The 21609-nt window shown below is 39.6% G+C and overlaps 1 protein-coding gene and 1 non-coding gene across 2 annotated transcripts; one reads left to right on the top strand and one right to left on the bottom strand.

The window, feature by feature from the left end:
- The first annotated feature begins 786 nt into the window (after window positions 1-786).
- LOC136415061 (uncharacterized) lies at window positions 787-21589 on the top strand. Its single transcript, XM_066399433.1, has 6 exons — window positions 787-1148; window positions 6436-7414; window positions 19498-19681; window positions 19737-20217; window positions 20278-20502; window positions 20557-21589. The coding sequence occupies exons 2-6, from the start codon at window positions 6455-6457 to the stop codon at window positions 21305-21307; spliced, it is 2601 nt and encodes an 866-aa protein (XP_066255530.1). The 5' UTR covers window positions 787-1148; window positions 6436-6454; the 3' UTR covers window positions 21308-21589.
- TRNAM-CAU (transfer RNA methionine (anticodon CAU)) lies at window positions 18571-18642 on the bottom strand. Its single transcript has one exon. It is a non-coding gene; the product is annotated as a tRNA-Met (tRNA).
- Window positions 21590-21609: the final 20 nt, after the last annotated feature.

Consider the following 21609-nt stretch of genomic DNA (forward strand, 5'->3'; position numbering starts at 1 on the left):
ACTGACACGTGGGAGACCCAACTATAAATTATACGTAAAGTTGATGAATCTAAAAGGGATTCTGCAGAAAAACGTAAATATTACAGTTATTCAGTTATACAATGATTAAACATTAACAATTTTTTCCGCGGAAATTATAAGAATTTCCCAAAAAATTTTCTTACAAAATCGACTTAGTTTTTCATGACACACCTATCCCTAAAATTTTATAGATAAGTTGTGAATCACCCTGTATAAGGGGGCTCGAGGAATCTTGGCAAAAACGAAATAATCGTTGGCATTGCTGCTAAAGTGTGAGTAAGTAAGAAAATTCATGTACCTGAAAGAAATTATGACGATTCCAGTTGGGCGAGCTGTATCCTCCTATTCTCGTAGCTCCAGGGATTGCCGGTGCGATTCAGGGTTGTGGTTCAGAATTAAAAGCTCTCGGCCTGGACGTCTGAGTTATTAAGGCTTCTGCAAGAAACTTGATATGTTTTTTTTTATTTAGTGTATTTTGAGACGCTTTTTACTTGATGATCGTACCCTTTCTGGTTCATATCAGACATGTAGGACTCGCTTGTCTGCGTTGCCGTTACGAGAAGAAATAGGAGGCCCTGACAGAAGCGTGACAACACAGCCACGATCATTTGTTTCAAAAATGTCCCCCGCAAGGGTATTTGACAGCTGTCAGAGGCCCATCGCTTTCGTCGAAATCCCAAAACTTCCGGTGCTAGAAACATTAATTAAAGCAGCATAAGCCTTTAATGCCCTACTACGAAGATTAGATAGTTTACGGTCGATCTTGTTTTGCATGAAATCCCTGCTGCGGGTCGAAGAAACGAAACGAACGACCACCAACTCTCCCGCATATCGCCGTTGACGCATTCGTCGATTGGTGGTGTGGCCGTCAGCTCGTTCGCGGTTCGTCCCAGTGTGCGCACCGTTCCCGCGCCAAAGCGCTTGCGATTTGAAAATGTAGAAGCGCGATTCTTCCTACTCGACCATTCAATTTTCGGTGAATTTATCCGTAATCGAGTCTTAGGACGCTTGACATTGCCGCAAAATGTGTACAAGGTGATTGTGGATTTGCCCCTCGAGATAATGCCAGCAGCCCCTCGGTGGTCCTCGTCCCTCCGGCAGTACTTTAACGGATAAGCGACTCGCAGGTGAGCGAATCGTCAATGAGATTTCTCCTCAACTATTTTAGCTATTATTTGCACGAGTTAAACGAACTCTGGAAACAATCACCGAATTAATTCAATAAATCGATAGTTTATTATAAAATCAAATATTGCATGCGGTTCTGGTCGCGGCTCGTTTCTACGTTTCACCTCAACCGCAATCAACGCGAACAATTCTTAAGGAAAAAAAAAATGAATGTGTGCTAATCAAATTCACTGTAGTTCTTCAGTTTTACTTTCGTCTGGGAAAAATATCGGTTTTCTCTTTGCGCTCGTACTGAATACACCTCACTGTGCCAGATACAACACGCGATAATCATAATAATAAGTTAATCATCTTCTATTCTTAACGTGGCTGTACAAGAGGTGCTGAGGCTACCTCGGCCCGTGATCGCGCTTCCTGAAGACACTTCAGTAGGCATATCGTAAATTCTGCAAGAGAGGCGCAATTGACCCGATTTCTAATTGAACGAAACCTGAAAACCGTCGTTGATTTCGTGTTTCGCTAGGTCGAAGATGTTGCCAGAAAATATCTCGGGTGTTTGCGTTTGTTATGTTCTAGTCGAGTGTTTGTACGAGTACTTGATCATGAAACGTAGAAAAGGAGACTTGCGAACAACCGTGAGATCTACGGAAGTTTTCAGTGGGAACAGTAAATGGAGATTCCGATTCTTCTTTCGTAGGATTTGAGGCCGCGACAATGAATATCGAAAGTGCATTGCGTTACAAAGGAACTTATTAACTTACTCGACCACCTGTGTACATGCAAGTTCCGGGGCTCTTTTCTGCAGAAAATTTTTAAAAACGCACTTTTTTGCTGAATTTCTTGCGTGTTTTGGGAAACTCTTTCCAAGGCTTTCGAGGCCGTTATTCCAATATCCCACAGGGTTTTCTAAATTCTTGAGCAGTTCTCAAGCCTCTGAAAGAACATCTAGGTGCCGTCCCTGAAAGGCTCTTCAAGCTTAAGATTTTTAGAAATGTTTTAGTCTCTTTGGAAGTGAGAATGAGAGTGGGAGCGCGGACGATTGCGTAATTCGAGAGAATTTCATCACGAAGAAATGGAAGTGTTTTCCAATGTCACGTATATTGGAAATTTGTTCGAGTACTTTTGAGACCGTTAAAATTCACCAAAGTTCTTCCCAGATATTCTAAATTTTTGAGCGATTTTCGAAACTCCTTCAAGCATCTTACGGGTCTGATGAGCTTGGTGCCTAAAACACTTTCAGCCTTCCCGAGCCCTTGAATTTGTCAGATTAACAACACTCCTTTGAAAACTAATGGAGTGTCCAATTATTTTCAAAATTTCGAGAGAATTAATCGCAAGCCCTACAAGACCTTCCACCCTTCCCCTATTGAATCTTGATCATCTTACAGCTCATGTCGTAATTATTTTTTCTCGAAAAGCGAGTCAGTCGACTACCGGTTGCACTAGCCATGTCCATTCCATTTCCGATCCATACCCGCCCGTTCTTTTATTTTCATTCAATACCAAACCCGACCTGTTCTACCAGGTGCTCATACGGACATGATTCACCACATAGGGAAGCTTAGTTGCTCGGTACTATTTACGAAATAGACCGTTTCTAATCAGGTCACATTGAGTGCCAAATCAGTCATACTGATTTTACGATGAAAGGCACATACGGTAATTAAAACGTATGAATGTGAGTTGCATAAATCGTTGCACACTTCGGTGGTTCGTTGTTTGTCTTAACAAAGTCACTCTCGTTGAAAAAATCCATCTAAGCGCTTAAGAAACCGTTAACAATTAAAAATGACTACCAGTTTGTTGAGTGAAAGTGAAACTTATTTATGAGTACTGCAATAGTGTAGGGTGCACTCAGGTACTTCGAGCTAAGAGAGGTGCGCTTAAGTAGGGTACCGCCGTGCAAAAGCACCGATAAGGATTGTAGGAAACATCATTACAACAACATAACATTGCATTGTGTTTCGCAACGGTCGATGCAGGAAATAGAATTGATAATGTCGATAAAATTAGGCATACTGGGCGTTGATTGTATAGGAATGATGCCGCTCCTTGAGAGTTGTGGTCGATGGTCGTTAACAATGCAAGCCAGGCCGCCTTCTTAATCATATTTTTAATTAATTTGCGTCTCTATTATTTTGTGCTTGGGCACCGCATTTATTTCCTGCTTTGATGCAAATTCGCACATGCGCGTACGAGGTGACTTACGCATTCAGAGCGACGTCACATACCAACTACCAGTGTTGCAACGTTGCCGCAGTGTTCAGCCTCCTTATAGCTAACATCTAAAAAAAAATAAATCGGATTAATTTTTCTATTGCTATAACTAATCCGTTTAAATTTCGAAATGATCGGCAGCCACGAAATCACGGCTCCGCAGGCATGGACTTTTGCAAATAAGGCCAGGGCAACCATTAAATTAAGTGTTATTGACTATTTCAATTGTGCGTCAAGTGGGAAGATTTCGATTGATAGAGGATCATGTCATCGAACTCAAACATGTTTCGTGGAATATTATAGGAAATTCGTGACATTTACAAGGACGATTGTGGTTTATTTATACATAAGTTGTCTTTACGGTCGTTACAGAGCGGCCATTAAGCCGGGTCATTAAAATGTACATTGTAATGTCCGCAAAGAGGATGAAGAATTGAAACTAAATTTGGCAATGTTGGAAGGATTTGAGAGTAAAGAAAACAATCTGTTTTGACATGTGTCGACAAAGATGATAAAGAATTCAAATCAAATTTGGCAGCGCTGGGAAGGGTTTGACAATAACAAAAAATCATATATTTTTGCTGGTCTTAACGAAATTTTGATTTTGCCCTTTTCTGTCTCTCGGTCTTACCAGTGAAAAGCAGATTTCATGGCCAACAACTTCAGCACTCCATCACATTTCATTACTTGTGATCAACGACCTAGGAGAAGTTATTTTTTGACAACGATCCATGGCGGCGAATCAAACGTCAAAAATGAGTCTATATCTCGGGAACGAAGAGAGGCCCACCCTATGCGGGCTGATAGAGCAACAGTCGCGATGTCTGGTAGGTGTTACCTTGAGCGTGGTCTTATGGCCTTTCGACAGAAATACCATAAGCTGAAAGAGAGTATTGTTTATTGAGGGATTCCCCATTAAAATCCAAATGAAAAAGATTTGTAAAAAGAGCCCTTTATACGGTTTTAATGATCTCTCGACAGAGCTGCCAGTATTATTCGTTAAGGGATTCCCTCGTGTAACTATTGCTACGCCCCTGTAATAAACAATAAAACAGCTTTATTGAAATACATAAGTGCGGGTGGCCAGGTATGGTTCCTGCTGGTGCGCTGCGATTGTTTGCCATTGCGGAAATGTTCCTGTGGTTTTGGTGCAAGCTAGGATTGACCTTGGTGCTGATGGCACTCCAAATAACCGCCCAAAACGCTGGAAGTACTGTGCGTGCTAACGACTGAGTGCGATTTAGTGAGATTTCACGCTCATAACTGGGAACCTAACACCCAAAGCCCGACTTGGTGCTACAAAGGACCTCTTTATCTAGAAATTCAGGTTTAAGACAGCGGCGTTCCATGGCCTAGGGAGAAAAATCTTTGGATTATCCCTTAGGGAATTGATATTTCACAAATTGTTAATGAGGCTTGCGCCGCAGCCCTAGATCCGCCCCTGCTTTCAGAGTAGTTTATTCCGTTCCAAATACAATAATAGGCCCATTGTTTCGGCTATTGTTGCTGCAGTGTTTAAAGCCCATAAATCATCTCTTGGGCCGCCTAACCTAATCAGAAAAAGCAATTCTGCGTTGCACAACAAATCATGTCATAGCACGGCGATTATTATAAATAACCAATTTTTAGGCCAACGTATTTCCTTATTGTCGCACTGGAAATGGCTCTTTTTCCCACATGCCAGTACCAATCAATACCCCGTTCCTCACTCAGTCCAACAACCAGTTTTTTCAATTAATCCAATAACTTTAATCTCAAGCCTCGTACATTCTAATTGCGACCGTCGGCATTTACTGATGTAAACGAATTAGGTTAACCTTATTTTTCCTTCTTGTTAAGATGTTAAATAATGGTATTAGTTTGCCATTTGCGAAATGACCTTACACGAGGTTCACGTATTACAGTACGTTTACATTTACCAGAGCAGTTCGTGTGATCTGCCGCATGGTAAAAGCCACTTTCGGCACCACCTGGACAACGCTGAAGGTCTCCATTCAGTTCTTATTTGTCAATTTATATGCAAGCTAAAACTCACAAATTAGTCTGTTTACTCGTATGTTAATTTAGAAAATCTTGGTCGTGACCCGACTCACTTTTACTCAACCTTTAAGAGAGCGCTTGGGGTGGGAAAGGGGTTCTGCAAGTCTTGAGATGTGAAGAGTCAGAAAGTTCCCTTTATGAGGCCAAGAGGCGAGGCTGGAAAGGTTCCAAGGGTCAAATCCGAAGGATGGTTCTTCTTTATCCCGCAGCTAGGTGAAAAGTATTGGTGTAGCAAGGTTTTTAGGTGTTAAATCGTCGGCCCTTGAGTGAAATGGACTGTGTGCTGGAAATTTTAGGATGCTTTAGAAAGGCCTTTTTGGTTTGGAATTTGTTTTAAAACCAGGGCAGGAAAAATTTCCGAAGCTTTAACAACGGAAAATCCTTCCTGCCGTCCATCCAAAGGCTCCTCCTCCATGACACCAACAAGTCCGTTCTCAAGGGAACGCTATCGCTTCCATCCTATTGTGGGTTTTTCAAGCTTTAAATTTTTATTTTAATTCGGTCATATTTTGCTAAATAATAAAAAATAATATAAAATATCAAGTAAATAAATAAAGATTCAAAATCCGAAATATAACATTATTTACTGCTAAATATCCGTCACAAAAACCTTTAAAAAAACTTGTAAATCGTAGACCTCTGAGGTTAATTTCCCCATTAACTTACAGCCCCTAAAGGGTAATTTTCTACTTAAAATGAACCATTCTCCACGCTACAACTACTCCCATTTTGCCTCTGATTTTCCTGGCTTACACGTGCTTTTCGTCTTATGTCCCGTTAAAAATAGGTGCAAAGTACAATTATACAAGTTTCATATACATTTGCACGTTTCTATGCTAAATAATATTTACTGTGCGTTTCCGCTACAGGGCATTTTACAAAAACTGTTTAACCGAGTTTAAATATTTGCATTTTCTCGTGTTAATATCCCCACAAGAGCGTGTTTTCTACTTGACCATTTAGCGTGACTTAAGGAAATTTGTAAATTTGCTGTAATTTTCCCTTTAAATAATTCAGACGTTTTTCTAGGTAGCATCCAAGCCGGGAAATGCTGAAATACACCCCGGATCAAGTGGCCTCCATCATAGCTTTGCCCCTCACTGGCATTCTCCTCTTCTGGACCGTGGTCATTTTCCACAAGAATCGCAGGAAATGGGGCCCCTACGACATCCCCATTGTGGCTATCCTCGTGCTCAACACCCTCAGGAACACTACCATTTTAGCCTACATTTTGGCAGCCATCTTCAACTTCAATACCGAGTACTGTGGCATCATCACTTGGATTTTCAATTCGATCCACACGTTCCAGGCGTCTTGCCTGACATCCATTGCTGTGATCGGACTATTTTCGGCTAAGCTACACCGGAAGAATCAGAACTTGAGGACTTTTTTGACCTCGACTCATATAGTGTATCACCTGTTTTGCTTGACTACCTTGTGCGCTTGTGTGGGCGTAGCCGCGATTTTAGCGCAGAAAAGTGGTGATGTGTTCGCATCAGAAAACTTCGATGTGAGCCCCTGCGATTTCCTCCCTTTCCAACTGGACATCAAGTTCAACGTGTTCATTATAGTGCTTCACGTGTTCTTAGCCTCAATATCCTTCACGTGCTTCGTAGCCATCTGCTACAACTACTATAAGACGAAGCAGCGGGGATTTGACTACATTAAGAAGAGCAACTCGGATTTGAGTGAGCTGAGTAACAATTTCCACGGGATTAACGGCAACGTTACTGCGGAAAACCGTAACTTTTACGACACTTATACGATCAGTCGTAACGACAACAACAACTACAAGGACACTTGGAGCAACGAACGACATTTTACGACCAACAGTGAGGTGTTGTCGAATAATTCTACCACCGTGAGTTCGACCAATTCGCGCCGGCCCTGTATCGTGAAACCCCGCCAAGAGGAGGAAGAGGAGGAGAGGGATGTCCGGAGGACTGGGTTGGAAACCATGCATCCTGTTCTGATTGTGTGCTATTTGTTTTATCATCTGCCAGTAATTGTAAGTAAAATATACTACATAATGCTACGGCAGAATGAGTTCTTTAGCCGAGATCTTAAGCAAGAAACTACTTAATTCTACTGAAATGCCACTGCGGTACTGTACTACTGTGCTCCATTGTACTACTGATCCTACTGTAATTTGAATGAAGAAAAAATTTAAATTTAAGATCATAAGAAAGCAGTCGCCTTCCTTGCAAGGAATCTTCTCCTGACACAGATCATGTTGCCATAAGTAGGTGAATTCTGGTAATTAATTATTAAGTCGCTTATTCAGCATCCTGCTGGCTCTAGGGCTTATAGTAACAGGGCATAAATAAGCCTAGTAATAGATGAGATAGACCTCGAAAAATGTAGCTGTCGAGCGAGCTAAAATGTAGCTATTCTACGGGCAGCTGAAACCGATGGTACTAACAACATGCAATTGCGCTAAAAGCTCGGAACGTTCGTCTCGCAATGATTCATCACTGTACGCATTTACGAGTGGCAATTTTCCTACCTTGGGCTGTGTTTAACCGGGCTTTGTGCTGTTATAAATATTGTTGGAAGTGGGAATTGGATTAAATGCCGTAAAAAGTGAAATTAATCCTAAAAAACTGGCAAGTTTTCAAAGTCTCTTGGTCGTAATTAAGGAAAAATAATTGCAAACATTTCTTTAAAAAGGCCATTTTTTGGTTAGCTTAAACCAAAAGGATCTTCCAGATCTAGTTATCTTCCAACAGGAAAGATTCATTAAGGCCTTGCGACTGAAACCTAACTGATCGGTCGGAAGACTATGGGACCGCTGCATTGCAGCCCGTATGTGTAAAATCTATTGGAAAATTATGAATTAAAATCGCCCTTTTTCAAGCACTGACTGCAATTGATTTATCCACGGTTTCGGCCTGTAACATATCATCAATTAACTGATTAAATCGGTTTCATCAGAAACATTTTTTCCGGTAGCGGCTCCGTCACGGTTGCCACAGCGGCTCAACTCTGTTAAAAGAATGTCGTGATTTAAACCAGTTTTGGTTCTGTGTACAAATCACCTGCCCTCGTTGTGTAACAACAATGCCGGAATTATTTACGAGGCGAAAAATCAAGTATTAGTCGTTATTGCTGTGGGTTCCAGGCAATAACGCGAGCTTCTGCGAAAAGGCCATAACAATGATATATGATGCTAATGTCACTCGATACGACCATTAAATATTCCCAGGAATTTTTATGCATGAGAGGAACCAAACGCCATTGAGAATTACTTGTAATGTGATTTTTACCATGAGAAAATAATGAACTCGCAAGTGGAACAACACTCATATACAATAAGACAAAGTATTTTGGTCATCGCCGGTCTCGAGTCAAAACCATTTCCTGCAGTGGCTGCTGGTACCAGAGTACCTAGTACTTTCTCCTTATTATATTCCTTATTATAGTTTTTAGGCGTTTTAATGTAAGCATTCGAGCTATAAGCGTATTAATGGCAGTTGCTTAACTCGACGAGTTGCTTTTTTTAGATGAAAAACGGACTGATTGAACCGCCAAATAACTAGCTGCAACCTTAACGCTGCGTGAAGCAGCATGTCAGGGTAAAATTCCTGACAAAATGGCGCAGGGAGCTTCCCTCGCTATTTGGTCAAGAATCGACTGTAACTACAAAAGCGACACGCATCCGTGTTTATTATCGCACAGACATATAGAAACCCCTCGACTGTAGCAAAACAATAATCTAAATTGCGACACGTAATTACCGAACACGCTTATTAACAAATTAGACCTTAAAGAACAAAAAGCCTTTGTTGCGATCAAATAGGACTTGGTTTCACTTTCGTAATCGTGCAAAGATCAATTAAAACAATTCGCCGGTATAATAATTATTGTCAATTAATTGGCGAGTAATTATCGAAGATCCACCTTGAAGCCGAGAATTTTCTATTTTGTGAAATGAGATTACACTCCATTTGAAATGAAAGTGGGCTTAGTGGGTGTGATGTAATTAGATTTTTCAGTACGCGATTTATGGTTAACGTGTTGAAATCCATATGAAACTTATTGTTAAAGCAATTGTCGTTGTAGCGAGTGATTATACCGCTGAAGAAGTTTCAACATTGTTCACTTCAGCCAACACAGAAAATCTCCACTTCCATTGAGCACTGCACGAAAATTTTCGTAATAGAGGAAGTTGTAATGCTGGAGTGGCATGTCCCAACTTCCTCTCATCAAACATCTGTTTTCAAATTTATCGCTTTGAAGTGCAATGAGGAGCATGTGTCGTGCATTATTACGATTATTATTATTAATAGCCGCAAAGCCACATGGCGGTTCTAAAGTAAATTGTATACAAGAAAACTCGAATGAATCCAGAGGGAGGTATTTCGAGGCGGATGGATAAGTTTTACACAAGAACAAGCAATCTGATTATGATGGTCGTTCAATCGCGATTTTAATCCGTGCAGCATTTAGCAACGCTAAAGGCTGATATTTATAGATTGCCGTTTTTAGGCTCAGTGATTAACCTACATAAGCTCCACCAACTTTTAATTTTTCAAGCATCTATAATGCAAACCTCCATTAGTTTATACTGAAGCTGTAATTATGGGAAGTATGGAATTCGCTAATTATAATGATTCAATTGCCAAGCCGAATTTAAAAGGCGATTTTGGAGCGATTTGGGCTTTTGTTGGAGAGAAGGGAGTGGTGAGAGGTTGGTACTGGCATTCTCTTCTGTTTAAGTCGTTATCCATCTTCAGATTAATTTCGTCCATTGGTATTGAACGTAGAGTCAATCTATTACTGCTAAGGAAGGTCCTTTCACTGTCATCTTACAGTTTATAGGGCAGTTGACTGATAGTCCGATAATGAGTTTTGGGTCCAGGAAAATCACTGCCATTTCCCTCGGATTCGCTCCAGATCAAAGAAAATCCGTGGACAAACTCGTACTGTTGCGAAAATCCTCCAATGTTCTCCGTTTCATTTTTCCTTGATTTGACCTTTCATCGTTCACTCCATAGGGCAATGGACTGATGGCGTGATTATGAATTGTCCAAAAACTCACAGCAATTCTCCTCGAAATTCGCTTCAGAAGCATCGGTCCCACGTTGTTTTGCCCTCCATCATCCCTGCTACCAGAGTTTCTGAAGCCAGTATTCTCACGTTGACTTTCAACCTTATCCATGCAGGGTGTGACGTGCCTAGAGCTTCTATAATAGCTGAGCGCTTGGATCAGGTAGTAATTCAGCCTCCTGCACAAAGTCCAGATTGAGAGTTTAGGAACTAATGTCTTAGTCCGCTGACCTTTGTACTTCAAACTTACCCAGCTCTATTCCTGGATGGTTTGCCCTCTGACTTCTTGCTTGTGGCTTCCGACTCCGAAGACTCCAAGGGAACCATTGCAACGCGGCCTGTTGATTCACGGCCCAGATTTCGCGGAAAAAAATCATGCAACAACGAGGTTGCACATGCACATTTAAAAATTAGAGTTTGTGTAATAAAAGACGAAAAACCAGTCGATTAATTGAACAGTTGAAGAACCAGACACCCTGTGTATATAGGCCACACCCACTTCAGTTTGACTGCATATACGGAGTGAATGTTTTCACGAGAGGAGAAAAAATTTTTTACGCATTGTACGATTTTACCACCTCGAGAACAATCTCTAGACAAAACAAGAAAGGTGTTTACAGCTGCCCATGCACTTAAGAACTCATTGTTAATTAAATGCAATGACCTAGTCTGCCCGTTTTAGTGGACTGCAGGACATAGAGAATCAGCCTTAAGGCTTTTAAATTTTTTTCTCGGAAACCAGTACAGCAACATACCCATATTTCAGCCCAAAGCTGTAGTAAAACACACCTAAACCTGGTAAAAGGTTAAACGTCTTAATCCATTACTTCCATAGTGTTCTTACAGCAAATCGCCCCGCTCTTGCGGGCGCTGCTGCATATTTCGCAAACAATCATGAGGTGAAATTCGGTATTTTATTGAAAATTACGTGAAATTCAACGTTTTACTGAAAATTAAAGCGAACCGTTCATGCTAATTCTGGCCCTCGATTATGAAGCCTAAACATGCAGATGATCTAAATTTATGGCCGAAAATGTTTGAATGGCCACCGCAATCAATAATCGGTGCCAACCAGTTACGGTGGTAATTCCAATGTTTGCCATTGATTTTGGTATGAAAATAGATGGATCAATATTATTAGTTTACTTATTTATAAGCGACGTACCCTCGATTGGAAAAAGTAGGTTAACCAGTGTTTTGTTAAGGACTAAAAAATTGGTTTTCCGGCTAGATTTAAAGACGCTTGCGGTGGCTTATTGTTGATGTTAGGGAAGCCAACACTTCGTCGCTAGAGAATGAATTTAACGAAGACAACATCCATTAATTCAACGATCAATCCGAGGATGTCCTATTCAAGGACATACAGAAAAAGCGCGATATCGCACATAAGTACAGCGTGAAGACAAATGAATATGTCCTCCGCTACAAAAATTGCCTAAAGAACAATGAGACTACAAGATTCGGAACAGAGCATCATACCCTCTGCTTCTTCTATCTTATCGGGCTAGGATGTCATAAATGAAGGGCCATCCAGGTTAATATTGTAAAATTTCCTGGATCTGAAATTTGGAGTCGCAATGGTCCTCTTTAAGAATCATACGCCAAATTTCTGAAGAGTACACCTACAGGGCGGAAAACCAGTAGCGGACACCTCAGTCTGAAGTACGGTTTCTCCGAACTACAACGAGCAATATTCAGAAATTGAGACTTCCAAACATAATTATTTGATTTATTATGGGCACGGACTGCACGAACACCACCCGGTTCTCTAATTTAAATGTAGGTGGACGCCATACGCACTCATATCTAAAAAAAAGTTCAATTTTCTCTTTTAGCGTCATTGTGTGACCCAAAAAATACCGATATTCTATACAGGATTGGTCAAATTTATCGATGAAACCTTTCAAATTCTTTATCTTGGCCTCGCGTAAACAAAACGGTATCTGTTGCAATCGCGTAATAATGCCTTCTAAGGAGGATCGTGGTATATTTGTGGGATTCTTTCTTGAAACATTAAACGCGGTTAAAGGTAGAGGGGCTCAGCTTGAGTAGGCTTATTCCTTAGTACTTAACCATGCAGGTAATTCAGGTATAATCGCCTTTAGCGTATTCAATTCCGTGAAATCCTCGAAGAGGGAATTAGATGAGCTCCGGCTCCGTTATATTACCATGAATTCCAACTTTTTATCGAAGAGTTTGATGAATCTCTTCAATTATTAGTTAATAATCAATTACGGTTGTCGATAGTCTATGCATTAAAACTAAGGTCGCTTAAGCGACATATGGCTAATAAGTTCATTTTTTATGGAACGCCTCGATATGTTTGCCTTCAATATCATTTATTATGCGACTTTGTAGCATATGGTATGTGATCGAGAGTTAATATCTTCACTTTCTTTGCATTTACCTTCATTCAACATCACTTAATTCCTAAAAATAGCCATATGGAGAAACTATATCATGACTGACATAGTTTTGCCTCCACCATTTTTTCAAGAAACCTAAACACGAAGGGTTTTTCTCAAACAATAAGTTATAAACAATAAAACATTAGAAAAAATAATAAACTTACGCTTTGATACTTCGTTGGGCCATAACATCATTCATCAATTTGTAAATGTCTCAAAATATCTCGAAATAGACCCAGAAGTATGGTACCAGCTTCGGGCAAAAGTGAGGCAAAAAAGGGAACTGCCGGTTTTAGAGAAAACCTCCAGAAAGGCTGTTTCTTAATTTGCAGATTTTTTATTACAGCGGCAACAACGCCCGAGGAACGAATCATCACATGACGTATTGCTGAACCAGTAGCGACGCACGCTGAACAGCTGAAGTGTAGAGCGACATTGCCGTTTGGGCGAGATTTAAGGAAATTTCTGTTTTTTTTCAGTCCCAATGGCTGGCTCTGTTTCATCCTCTCTTCTTCTATTCAGTCCAAGGCCCTTGATATTATAAGTGAATCTTCCTTATCCCTCTCTTTGAATTCTGGGTTTGTTGCTAAAACTTTAGTTTTAAAACAAATTTAAATGAGAGTTGTGGTAAAATAAGGAGATTAAAGTCATATTTAACGCGAGCTATTTATAACCTCAAGAATATTAAAGTCGGTGGCTGCTAAGACCTATGAAGCATTCATTCGACGCATATGTCCAACGTCAATACATTCTCAGATGCATTTGTGAGTAAATATGGCCATAAACTACATTCCTGTTAGGTTACACACAGTCTGACAATGAATGCGATACCTGCGTGGATGCAGATTTTTTTAAAGAAACCACTCATACGAAGCACAAAAAATCCAGGCAGTGGTCATGGATTTTGGAGTCATTGCCTATCAAATTATACAGCAATTAACGGACAAGTCGAGTCGAAGCGATAATTTAAATGGAAACGCAATATCCTGTAAAACAAATCGTGCTCCCAAGGGGTGACGAAATTCACAATAAATGGGTTAATCAATTATTATTGGCGCAGCCTTTTAACATCCTGTCGGTCGTCGAAGCAGCCCGCTTCTAAAATTTAATCATTAGATCAGGTTGCCAGTCATCAAAGAGGGACCTGGCTGATTAACCTTCCATTGATTTCGTAAATGCCAAGAAACGGCGTGGTATTTCACGATAATCTGAGGCTAATCTGAAAGACCTTTCGCTCTGTAGGTACCTGCAGCCAAGTACCTTCTTGGCACCGCACAATATTGCCAGTCAAGTGCTTTTAAAGCTGACCTAAATATTGCGTTTAATTAGAGCATATTCGGCTTAAACGATTGCATAATATGTATTTGTGAGTGGGCTTTATGATGCCTCGAACGACTTAGTTACCTACTTCGCGATCCTGGATGCTTGAAGCTAATAGGAAGCCATAAATTTGTGAAACCTTAGGAACATGGGCCGAGCAGTTACATAAATCTTAAAATACAGCTATAATCACTAATAACACGTTGCCTACTTGGAGATCGTTTATCTTATATCTTGTCATCAAGCAATTAATTTTTTGGTCGCCGCCACTGGCGAAATTGATAAGCGATAGAGGAGTACATAAAATCCAACTAAAGCTACAGAGTCACGAAAGGATTAGACAGAAATATAAATTAATACAATATTGCTACATATTTATTTCACGTATGGTAAATTAAAATATCCTATCAAGAACAGAATCTATACAGGGCATTCTCGAATTGCGCGGCCAAAATGATACCGCAGATTATTTGAGCAAAAGTAATTCAACTAAACTTGTTTCGGTCCAAAAGTTGATAATCACGGAGCTACAGGATGTTAAAGTTGAAAAAAAGTAAATCACATTTTCTTTAATACCTTTCGATTTCTTTCAGCTAATTTCACGAAGTTTCATATCTGAGGGTGTTTTAGGATGCGAAATTTAAATTTATTGACGATTTCGGTGTATCTTCTAAAGGGCACCACAGGCGGCTATTAGGACTCATTTAAACTGTCAAAACTTTTTTGTGCCACGGTGTATGTCATTTTGGGCTAGATAAATTTTTCCTCTCACCTTTCCTGCTTCAAAGAGGTATACCGTATTGAAGTCGCTAGAAGAAACGATTTTCAAGAAAAACGCATTTAAAGTTGATGATGCATGCAAATTATCTTAAAGTTATTTCCCAAAAATTGAACCAAAATTTACATAAGTTAATTTAATTCATTAGTTAATTTTATTCCTCCTTGTAGCTGTTTCTTTGCTCATTATTATTTTGTTTCATCTTTAATAATAATTGTTTTCGAAAGACTTAATTTTTTTTTTGAACCAGACATATTTTTAGATAATTTGCGTGCATCATCAGCTTTAAATGCATTTTTACCGTCAATAAATTTAAATTTCGCATCCTAAAGCGCCCTCAGATACGAAATTTCGTGAAATTAGCTCAAAGAAATCGAAAGGTATTAAAGAAAATGTGATTTATTTTTTCAACTTTAACACCCTGTAGCTCCGTGATTAACTTTTGAACTGAGGCAAGTTTAGTTAAATCGACTTATTTTTACTCAAATAACCTGCGATATAATTTTGGCCACGCAATTTGAGGACACCTTATATAGATAAATAAACACAAAAAAATTATAGCAAATGCAAGCCTGTTTAAAACTCATTTGAGATGTTCGTTTTGATCCACAAAAGTATTCGAACACTTTTGTCTGCGTACAACTGATAATTCCGGAAGAAGTGCCAAAAATGGGGGTGATGTGGGCGTGCGGTTCGACGTGACTAGAAGCCTGTGTGGTTCTTTTCGTAGGGCCAAAATGCACGGGTCCTTCTGATAGGGGCGAAGGAAAGTGATTCCGATTCGAACCAGCAGAGTTGATATATTCCGCCAACACTGCCGGACTTGCGAGAACGTCCAAGACGGTCGCCGATGCCATAAGGATAAGATGATCAAATTCGAACCGCCCTGAGTTTGCAGTTTTAGAGACGCTGTTTCGTGCAAAAACAACTCTTCTAACTTTGGCCAAGATTTATTGGGAAAAACTCACGATTTATGTGCTAAACAATATCGATTAAAACGAGCGATAACAGGACAAAGCAACTGACTCATTACTATAGGACCGTGGTACTACCTAACCCCCCACAGGGAGTGTTTGTTTCCTTATTACAAAAAAACTTAAATACAACAAAAAACGGTCTAAGGCCGGTGACGCGGTTGCCACGTCGCCTTGAATTTTATAAGATCTTAACAACAACTAAAGCTAAAGACGCAGTACCGGCCTTATGTGGGGAAAGGGGGGCGAAGTTGCGCGACGACCCAGGGCGGCGGACTTTCCTGGTTAGAGGTTTTTCTTTGGAGGCAAGGGGGACGGTGATTAAAAATTTCGCCTAGGGCGCCACATTTGCCAAGGCCGACCCTGGAAAACAATTAAATCTAAAGAAAAATAGAGAGATGGCTAAAATACCTGTAAAATTCCTAGAATATTTAGTACCGACACTTAAGTCCAATTCATTAATTGAATTGCCTGAACGCCTCCCCATTGGTACCGAGGCTTTCTCAGTTGCCCTGGGCCAACCTACATTATGTTAAATAGATGCTTTTCAGGGTACGCGACTCCTAAGACTCACAAACGCATGGCCAAGCCCTTCAGAAAATCTTTTTTGTGACCTGAAGTTATTAACTTCGCAATTTTCACTAACCAGTTACAACGTTGTCGCCCTCCTCCTCATTTTCCTCAAAGGCGAATCGGTTCTCCCTAGATACGGTCTGATAGACGTCGAGCCCGACCAGATTCTCCCTCATCGACTCAAATTTAAATCTTTGATAATTCCTGGAAATTTTCAAAATTATGTGAAAAATCGGAATAGCATAACGTGCAGGAATTCGCTTACCTTTAAGTCATAAATACCAAGCAGCCACGGGCGGTTTGATACCATCGCACGTATAATTATCCCATTAAAAAAGAACGATTTCTAGCATCATAAATGTTGTTCGCGTATATTAGTAACATCGCAATAATAAATAAATTCCGATCTCGTATAATAAAAGAATGCTAATTGTTGGAATTTAGTAGATACACTAAGTGTGTATTACATGCAAGGCCAAGCTTCGCTGTAAATCTAATCTGGCAAGCTTCCTTATTTAGGAGGTTTTTTAAGTGCCATAAAAATGGTGATTTGCCTAAAGCATATAATTTTTTTAACAACGTAATCCTCTACTTTTTGGAGCCCCCGTACCAATCTCCATAAAAGTAGTGTAGGTCCACGCGTGCCTAATAACCCAACAAGGACATTCCTACTTCTCTATGCTACATGATTCTATGAGCGATTGATATTTTAGATATAACTTAATTGTGTTATGTAATTTCTAACAATAACAACAATTACGAAGTCCTCGTTTCTCCAATAACGTGCCGGCATTTTTATAGGCTGCGTAGTCTACAGGGTGTGTTTAAAATGCTGTCCAAGCTATTCAGTGTGGAGCGGGGAGTCTGTCCGTGAGCTGTACAAAAATAGCTAAAAACAAATAGCTCGACTATTTTTCTCGCTATAGCGGTCCAAAGGTGATAATACACTTTTTTTACGTCGCCGTATTTTTCGGACAGCTGAATATCTCATAAATTGATAAATCACGTTAATGTTATGATATCTTAGAAATCGATTTTTTAATAATCACTAAAGAGTCAAAAACCTCTACAATCTTCATTTCAACAAAACTAACGAAGGGACGCTTTTCAAAATGCACCTGCATAGATACATATATTTTTTTTGATTCCTTGACGAGGAATGTGAGGATAATGAGGGGACCTTCCCTTTTAGCCACACCACCTGAATTTTTAAGTGAAGAATGATAACCAGATTGGGAACACGAAGTTACCAGATATCGTAACCAATAAATTTTATTTTACGTATTTTTATGGGGTGTTCCCCGTGACACCCTGAAGAACTCGGGCATCATTTTGAGTACGTCCTGTATATGTTCAGGGAATTTAACGTTTAGCCAAATTCAAATTCGGGCAGTTTTTTAACGACAAAATGCTCGGACTTCTCAATTTAGTTCAGGCTAATTCGAGTTTTTTCTCAGAATTATTTCATTCTGTTTTGCGTCCGGGGCCTCAAAGAAAGGCACAGATCATGGCAAAGAGCAAAACAATTTTAAATCCCCAATTTTGTCAAGTTGTTTAGCTGGAGCTCTACCTCAATTGGTTCTGCTCGATTTTCATTGAAACTTTCAACAATACAACACAAAATTACCCATGTTCAGAAAACTACCGTTGTATTTATCTGAAATTAGCGACAACTTTCTGTGACGAACAATAAATAAAAACCACTTCCTTTTATGGGATTGAATAAAAGCCGCAAAACAGCGTGCGAACTAACCGGCAAAAGGATGTTTGTGTGAGATACATCATATGAGATTTCAGTGCCTGATATACATATATTCATTTGATTTGTATAGTTAGTATTGATGGATACGAATAAAATAAATTCAAAACTCTGAAAGAAAGTTTAGGGTTGTTTTTTTATCACTTCAACGATCGAGATACGCGCATAAAGCGTAATATTTAAGCAGCAAAGTTTATAAAGACAAATTTGAGGAATTATGTCCAAAAACTTTGTTATTTGTTTAAAATATATTTTTCTATATTTATCGGGAAAATTAATTAAAAAAAAAAAAAAAAAAAGTTCTAGCAGAGCGTGGTTTCGATCCACGGACCTCTGGGTTATGGGCCCAGCACGCTTCCACTGCGCCACTCTGCTCTATGACGAAGGCTAGTCTGATGTCAGTGACTTTCCAAGCCTCTTACAAAGCTGAAACTATTTATTTATTTATTTATTTATTTATTATTTATTTAATAAATATTTCATTTATTATTATTATTATTACTGTTATTCACGCAACTTATTATTCAGCCAATGATCTTTAAATTACAGCGCAATAAAATAGTGATCTCGTTTCGTAATGAATCTCAGGAAATAGCCACCACTTAAATCATCAAGTTCTTTATTTTTTTGTTAATTGTGTAAACATTTCTCTGCGCTCGAAAATTTACAAGCAATTAAGTGCAAACGTAACACTGTCAAGGTTGCCGTTTTAGATGTATTATTTGGAAACTTAATAGTTTTAACTTTAAATTCCGCCTGCAAACGTAAACATATATAGGATGGGCTAAATTCGCGGTGCATGTACGAATTGAGATCTTGAAAACTGTTAGAAAAGCGGAAAGAAATGGAAAAATTCTGTGAAAAAAAGGGAGTTAAATTTAATGATAAATTCAGTAAATTTAATTCCGTCCGCTAATTAGTTTCGATTATGTCTAATGCAGTCACTTTCTCTCGCAGTTGCAAGTTAAAGCATTTTAATTAATACTTATTGATAAACACTGCTGCAACACAGTACCGGCCTTACGGGAGATGAGGTTGGGCGAGGGCCCAGGGCGGCAGACCAGGAAAGGCGGCGAATTTTCCAGGTCGATAGTTCTTGAAGGTAGGGGGGCGGTAATTAAAAATTTTGCTCAAAGTGCTAGACTTGCTAAGGCCGGCCCTGCTGCAACACTACAAGATGCAAGGAAAATCGACATAACGAGAAATGCTAAATTATGCCGCTTTTTTCAGATTTTATGCATTTACCCCCGTCTCATCTACCCATGGTCCGTGGCAGGAATCGCCTTATGGTTAGGCCTGGTACAGGATCTACTCATTCCTGTAGGACTAGGGATCGTCGATTCTAGATTTTGCGGGTGGGTTAGTAACGTGTATCGATGCAGCGCCAAACATAAAGACGAAAAGTTACCTCAAGGCAAGTGCTCCGCTTTAAGCACATGTTTCCCTATAAACTTAAATTTAATTTTTAGTGGGACTAGATGGTAAATTCCGGCCTTTTGGCCTGTCCAGTCAGCCGCAAAGCCTGGATCTCAGCCATCAAGAACGCTCCAAAACCCTGCAACAAATGGAGCATCGATTCCCAATAACCAACGGTTCTCTTTATACGAGCATAGATGGACGTCTGCCAGTCATCCACAACTACAGGCGGCACAAAGAATTTAGGACTGGTACCTTGAAACAGCAAGAAGTTCAGTCCTCCAACGTAGCTCTGCATTCGTCGCATTTACACCGAAGAGACTTGGAAGAAAATCCGCTTCAAAAGAAGAAATATTCAAGCTGCACTAACTGCTCCATGGACCACTGTCCTAGTCACTCAGACCTACATCATTTAACTCCACAGAGGGTGCAGAGAAAATTGAGTTTTTTGCAGGTCTCCCAAAACAATGTATTTGCCTGTAATGGCGAAAGGAAAGAGGCTCAATCCAGCTGCCTGTTTGTGGGCAATAAAAGGTACTTTCTCTTTATACTAAAAATTCAATGAAGATAACAGAGAGATCTGTTTAATTGCAGGCTGCAAAACACCCAGAATTCGTTGCAACGCAACCAAATTCGTCTCCTGGAAAACAGCAGGTTGAGGAGTCCAGGAAAGAGGCTAAGTCAGAGCCAAGAGAGTATCAATCATCTGTTCTTCGAGAATGGTACTGGCTACAAATTGGGGGACACTATGGTTTACCACAACTCAGATATCAACGTCTCCAGTCCTCATCAACGCTTGATGAACAATAACCTTCTGCGGTAAGTTGCCTTCGCACAACCTCCTTAACAAGCACCAATGCTCTTCAATTGTAGCTTAAACAAAATGCGATTGAGTCGGAGCGAGGATTCCATTAAAGATATCCAGATATTGGAGACTCCCCCTCAAAAATTCATCCAGAAGATTGACTACCAAGATCAAGACATCAACCAATACTCATCCGATGACGAAGACTCGACGTTTTTCAATCACAACGGGAGTATTGCGAAAGATTATGACTCCATGAGTTCCAGCAATTCAATTACCACAGAAGCCAACTGTGACTTTGAATTCTTCCAAACTCAAGATTCTTCCAGAGCTAATGCCGCTAATAATCCATTTGAAAATAACAACCCCAAAGGTGCAAATAGAGAGAAGGTTAAGCATGTGTCCAATATTAGGATCACTCGGTCTAATTCTCGGAGATCTCTAGAAAACCTCCAGACGTTCATTGAAGAATCCCTTGATTTGGAAAGTAAGATTAAAAACAACGAGAATGTGAGCAATAAAGTGGTCATACTCCAGCGGTCCAACTCTTACACCACTCTGGAAGACAAGAAGAGAAAGAGGAAAGTGAAGAGAACCATGAGCAGGAGTAATTCTAAGACTTCCGAGTCGGTTAAAATTGATAATTTCCAGAGTCAATTGTTGGATATGCGGAATAAGAAAGTTAAATCAGTGGAGTATCTTCCACATTTTACTAATCACGCAGTTTATATTGAGGACTTAAAGAACAACAATAACATGAAGAGTGTTGGACGTAGTGTACCTGATTTTAAGAAGGTGTTTATCTCTGATTATATTTAGTGTATGTATTATGTGTGTAGAGTTACCCCTCTATATTAGAGAGAGTTGTTCCGAACAATATACCTTGCAAAACTTCCCTATACTTTCAGTAATATTATATAAGAATCCACATTTTATATCTCAAGTTTTATGTGAATACTGCAGATTAAGTGATCATACCATATTATTATTATTATCGTGTGTAAATTAAATATTAGTGTGTCCTGTGTGCATAATATAAACATTTTGAATCACTTGTAAATAATGATAGAAATTAGGGTAATATAATTTTTTTAATTAAAACTAACTATTAGTCTTTTTAC

The sequence above is a fragment of the Euwallacea similis genome, chromosome 19 (genome assembly GCF_039881205.1).
Source record: "Euwallacea similis isolate ESF13 chromosome 19, ESF131.1, whole genome shotgun sequence".
NCBI classification, from domain to species: domain Eukaryota; kingdom Metazoa; phylum Arthropoda; class Insecta; order Coleoptera; family Curculionidae; genus Euwallacea; species Euwallacea similis.